This window comes from Pongo abelii, chromosome 10 (assembly GCF_028885655.2).
Source record: "Pongo abelii isolate AG06213 chromosome 10, NHGRI_mPonAbe1-v2.0_pri, whole genome shotgun sequence".
In the NCBI taxonomy this organism is placed as follows: Eukaryota; Metazoa; Chordata; class Mammalia; order Primates; family Hominidae; genus Pongo; species Pongo abelii.
In genome coordinates, this window is record NC_071995.2 from 93,407,053 (window position 1) to 93,413,052 (window position 6,000).

The 6,000-nt window shown below is 47.7% G+C and overlaps 1 protein-coding gene across 1 annotated transcript in view; it reads right to left on the reverse strand.

The window, feature by feature from the left end:
- Nucleotides 1-599, reverse strand: part of TMCC3 (transmembrane and coiled-coil domain family 3) — a 311,066-nt gene extending 310,467 nt beyond the window's left edge. The window contains exon 1 of the mRNA XM_024256096.3: nt 525-599. Coding sequence (XP_024111864.1) covers nt 525-533 — 9 coding nt within the window. The 5' untranslated portion in view covers nt 534-599. The remainder of the gene's footprint in view (nt 1-524) is intronic.
- Nucleotides 600-6,000: the final 5,401 nt, after the last annotated feature.

Here is a 6,000-nt window from a genome sequence, read left to right on the forward strand (position 1 = left end):
GCCAGGAGCTGCGCGCCGTCGGCGGGCCGTGCCTGGGGGAGACTCGCGCCTTCCAAATGCCGGAGTGCAGGCATCCTTCCTCTCCCCAACCCCAGCCCCGGCCTCGACCTGTCGCCCACCTGGCCCGGACCTGGGGCTGGTTCCTTCTCTGGGGTGTGCGCCAAGGGAGCCCCACCGACGCCCAGCAGAGCTGCCCGGGTTCCCAAGGAAGGACCGGGGCGCTGGGCAGAATTCTGGCAGCCAGGCGGGCGTGAGGGGCGCCGGAGAAGGGGCTCGCCAGCAGGTGTGGGGCGGAGCGCCGGGCGCAGCCCACCTCGCAAGCGCGGGCCCAGGGCTCCGACGTGCCAGCGCAGCCCCGAAGAGTGCGGGCCCGGGGTCCCCGCGGCGCCCCTTCCCCTCCTCAGTCCCCCGGGGGCGACCGCGCTCCCCGCCGAGGTCCGTCCCCGCCGCACCTTCACCATTCCCGCTGGGAAGACCCCGGCGCACGCCCCCGCCCCCGCACCCCGGGGCGACGGCGCACTCACCCTCCGCATGGTGTCTGGGCCGTCCGGGCGGGGCTCGGCGACTTGGGCGCGAGAAGGGCTGGGCGGGCGGCGACGCTCGGCCGGCCGGGAGCTCCGCGCTGCCCCCTCCTGCACACGCCTGCGCCGCGGCCGCCGAGCCGGCGGGGGCGGGGCGGGGGAGCGCTGGCCGCGGGGTCCCCGGGGCTCTCCCGGGCTGCGGCGGCGGCGCGGAGCCTGCCAGGGGCGCACTGAGCTCGCGGAGCTCCCGGGCCCCGGGGCCCTTCTGCAGCCGTCGCAGCGCCCCCGCCTCCTCGGGCCGCTTCGCCCCTCTCCTCTTCCTCGAGTTCCGGCCCCACCAGGAGCGGAGCGAGTCTCCGATGCCTGCTCCGCGGCCCCCAGAACTGAGTTGGAGAAGCTTAGGGGTGAAAGCTGGGCCCACCCTACAGGGACCCCAAGTTTGCGGAGCAAGAGGGGATTGGCGGAGAGCGCAGATGGCAATTCTCACCCGCCTTAAAAGTACCACCTTAAAATTCTCCCCATGGGATGGGAAGGTGGCTCGCTAATGTCCGTTCCTACTCTTCGTTTTCTTTTTAATTTTTCAGACAGGGTCTCGCTCTGTCCCCCAGGCTGAGCGCAGGGGCGCGATCTCGGCTCACTGCAGCCTTGAACTCCCAGGCTCAAGCGATCCTCCCGCCTCAGCCTCCCCAGTAGCTGGGACCACAGGCAAGTGCTCCACTACGCCCGGCTAATTTTTGTATTTTTATTATTTTGTAGAGACTGTCTCGCCATTTTGCCCAGGCTGGTCTCGAACTCCTGGCCTCAAGCGATCCTCCAGCCTCGGCCTCCCAAAGTGCTGGGATGAGAGGTGTGAGCCACTGCGCCGGCCCTTTTCCATTCTTTAGATTCTGCGATTGTTTTTTGAAACTCCTGAGCATTCATAAAGCTTTCCGGGGAGGGGTGGGAAGAGAGTTAAGAGTGGTAAACAGCAGGTCCACCTGGCGCTGGAGGAAACACCGTGGAACAGAGACGGTCTGGTCTCATTCAGGTGAAGGAGCTCGACAGGGGAAGGAGTCAGCATCCCCATTCCAGCGAAACCCACGGGTTTTCCTAGCAGTCCCCTGTGTGCACAGCTTTCTCTTCACAATTGACCTCTACCCCAACTTTTCCAAATAACACGGGAGCCCATCCCCAAATGCTAATGCTTCTGGGGGAAAAAAATGAGAAGGGAGAAAAATGTATTCCCCAGATCATGAAAACACTGCACACCCTTGAGCCCAGAATGCAGGATCTAAATCCGCAAGAACAGGATGGAATGATGTGGGAAGGTCTTCCAGGAAGAAATCTGATTTTATTCTGCTTCAACTGCTGAACAAAGTAAATCAAATAGCACAGAACTCAAGGCAGCCTGAATTTTGTGTAGAAAAAATATCTCTTGTTTGTCAAAGGATCCTTTGAAAAGCATCCAAGGACGCTTGTGTTTCCAAAGCGGCTGTGACAGGTATGCAGGCAGACAGCAGTGGGAATGCAAAGGCTTGTGCCGGGTAAACACTTCTCATGAGTGTTTCAGCTTTGGCATTGCTTTTATGCCAGTTATTCTGGCAGATCACCACTGTCAAAGAAATACCTTTATAATTTTCTAACATTGATTGAGTGTCAGCAGCACTATAGAGACCATAATATTACACGAAGTACCTTAATGATCTAATGAATAAAAACACATTTTGTCTGGATTTCTCTTTGGTGCCTATCAGCACAGATAGGGGGAGGAGTAACTGATGTGTGAGGGGGAAATGTAAGAAACGACAATTAATGACACTTGCCATGTCCCTTTTTTACTTTATCTTATGATCTGTATACAGTGGGTTTTTTCCTCTCTGGATATGAATCTCTTCTGATGGAGCTTTTATGTTTTTGCCTTTCTTTGGGAAAATAACAATGTTAGTAAGTGTACTTCTGAGCCATACCTGTCTTATCATTTCAATCCACACAACTCTATGAAGTACGTACTGTGATATTATGGTTTTTTAGAGGGAGATACTCCAGCTCAGAGAGGGCAGGTGATTTGCCCAAGATCATACAGCTTGTTAGTGGCACAGCCTGGATTTCAACTCAGGCAGTCTGACACGAGGACCCTCTCACTTAATGCCCATGCAATATTGCCCTCCTCTGCTTCATAGAAAAGGTGCAACTGTGTAAAGGTGTTCCTGGAAGTAAAAACGTGAGCTTTTGTCATAGATTAGTCACTTGACATCTCAAAGCCTTAGCTTCCTCATCTGCACAATGACAACTTGGACTAAATAGATGCATTAAAGGCCTAGCCAGAAGTAAAGTTCAAGATTTAGAGTATTACTATGTGAGTATTAGAGCATCAGTATTCTTGCTTAGCATTGTAAGAAATTTTAACCTGGAGGTACAGGGTTAGCCACTTCATTGGTTTGTGTGATCTCACCACAGCGCCTTGTTTTAACACTGCTTGTGCTGCTTTCTACAACATCACCTCTTCCTGCTCCTTCTAATTAATACTCTTTGCTTTGCAAATGTGATATCTAATCGAATTAATGTTCTTTTTTTTTTTTCTTTGAGACGGAGTCTTGCTCTGTCGTGCCCAGTCTGGAGTGCAGTGGCGCGATCTCGGCTCACTGCTACTTCTGCCTCCCGGGTTCAAGCAATTTTCCCGCTTCAGTCTCCCAAGTAGCTGGGATTACAGGTGCCCACCACCATGCGCGGCTAATTTTTTGTATTTTTAGTAGAGGCGGGATTTTACCATATTGGCCAGGCTGGTCTTGAACTCCCAACCTCAGGTGATCCACCCACCTCAGCCTCCCAAAGTGTTGGGATTACAGACGTGAGCCACCGAGCCCGCCCTAATGTTCATTTCTTACTAAACTTGAATAAGACTCCTGGTGTGGGGGAGGGGGGTCAGTTTCAGTTAAGTAGTTGTTAGGATGATCTTGAAGCAGTTAGCCTGAATCATTTTTAAATTCCCTTCAGAAACCAAAAATGTTATTCAACTGTACCAAATAAATAACAACACATCAATTGCTAATGGAACACAGTCACACTGGCCATCTATGGAAATCCTCATGTTTCCAATGCTCTCATTAACTACCCTGAAGAATCAATTTAAAAGTAAAACTAGATTGAATAAGATTTCCCCCTTTTTTATTTCAGGGGGAGGGGGAAAGTTCTTTGTTTCTTTCATATGTTTAAAGAATCTTCAAAATACTTTAATGATAGAGTTGTCTATCTGTTTCATATTATCATATCTCCATTAGCCTTGTAAACTCAGCCATATTATTTGATTCCTTGAAAACCATCTAATGTTTGAGAACACTATATTTTCCCCTTTTTTCTTAATTGTTTAACTTCTCCACCAGTCACAAACAACACTGTTATTCAGCCTTCTTTTTTTTTGGGGGGGGGACAGTGTTTCACTCTTGTCACCCAGGCTGGAGTGCATAGGCACCATCTCAGCTCACTGCAACTTCCGCGTCCCAGGTTCAAGCGATTCTCCTGCCTCAACCTCCCGAGTAGCTGGGATTACAGGCACCCGCCACCACTCTCAGCTGATTTTTGAATTTTTTGTAGAGACGGTGTTTCACCATGTTGTCTAGGCTGGTCTCAAACTCCTGACCTCAGGTGATCCACCTGCCTCGGCCTCCCAAAGTGCTGGGATTACAAGCGTGAGCCACCGCACCTGGCCTATTCAGCCCTCTTGATCTGCAGGCTGGATTCGTAGGTCTTCATCTTAATACAGTAGGAAGTATACTGGCATCAGGGGGTCAAGCTTACTTCTTTCATTACCTATTAAGGTAGATAGGCATTTGATATAAAATTGAACAAAAAGGAACTAGTTTACAATTTTACATAAATAGTAAAAGAGAAATAATAATTTCTTCTTTTTGTAGATAAGAAATGTTATCAACTGGCATAATTTCTTACCAGTCTGTCATCCTCCATTTAGAAAAGCATTAGTAATTAAATGTTGTTTTCCTTTACCGTGTTCCTAAATATGAATCCTTCATAAGGCATCTATTATATACCTACTATGGGGCGGTATACATTATTGATTAAATCAATCCATATTTCCCTGAGAAAGACCAAGAAAAATTTCAAGGAAACGTGTATCACAGCTACATGCATTTAGTACTTTATATGTTCCAGGCACTGTGAAAAGCCATGTATCAATCTGTTTCATCCTCACAAAACTCTGCAAGATTGTTGTTAGTATCTTCTCCATATGATAGACTATGAAACTAAGATTTATCGAGATGAAACAACTTGCCAAAGGCTGCATGTTTAACTAGTGACACACGTCTAGCCCAAATCTGACTCCAGAACCCAAGAGATTGACCAGTGATAGGTGGATGTTAATGTATCACACAGACTTCTCTCTCTGAAATTTCTTCAAAGTGGTGAAAACGTGAGCCAAGAATTTTATATCCGCTAAAACTGACTTTCAAGTATTTATACTAGAATAAAGTGACATTAGTTAAGAAAGAATTCTTAAAGGAGATGAGTTCTTAGCTTGAAAAAATATAAGATTTGAATGGAAAGAGTGAAGAATATTCTTTTTTCAGCCTCTCAAGTAGCTGGGACTACAGGTGCATGCTGCCACACCCATCTCTACAATTCTTTTTGTTTGTTTTGTAGAGATGGGGTCTTGCTATGTTGCACAGATTGGTCTCAAACTCCTAGTCTCAAGTGATCCCCCAACCTAGCCCTCCCAAAGTGCTGAGATTATGGCATGAGCCACCATGCCCAGCAAGAATATTCTTCAAAGGGTACAGTGGAATGAGCCACAAAGTAGAGGTGGTGAGTCAATAAACCATTCTTAGGGAACCCTGGGATGTGTGACTTTTTAATTTTTATTTTTTATTCCAATATCACAGTCACTTAAGGATATTCTGGGTCCTTTATTTTGCTGTAGGAGGTCTGCGTGGTTGCTATGCTATTTCTTTTCTTGCCCTTGACAAGGGCTGTTCAACTTCTCTGAACCACAATTTAGGGGCTTGACATTCTATTGATCTTTTTTTTCTTCTTCTTCTTTTTGTGGCCTGAAGATGCAGGGCAGAGTGGGAAAGAACTTACCTAGAGCTGTGTGTCGCCTTTATCATAGGAATTTAGTTTCTTCTTTCTTCTAAAGCTCTGTGCCAGAGTTCACCCCTTAGTGGATATTTTAAAAGACAAAATTCACCCAGACTTGCACCCCTAGTGCTACTTATATATTTAATTCCATGCTCCTTTTTAGTCTTCGTCCAAATGCATGTGCATCTGCAATCTATTTACACAGCCATCTCTCCTGCTAGACTCTGAACTCCTTTAAAGAAGGGACTGTCTTAATTCTTACATCTCCATGGCCTACCCCAAAATAGGTGTGCTTGGTACGTGTTTAATAAATGAATGAGTGATGTTTAAACCATATTATAGTCTGCTGTTTTCTCTTGGTTAATGTTTCCTATATTTTACATAGCCTTAATAATTACCTGTATTGGCT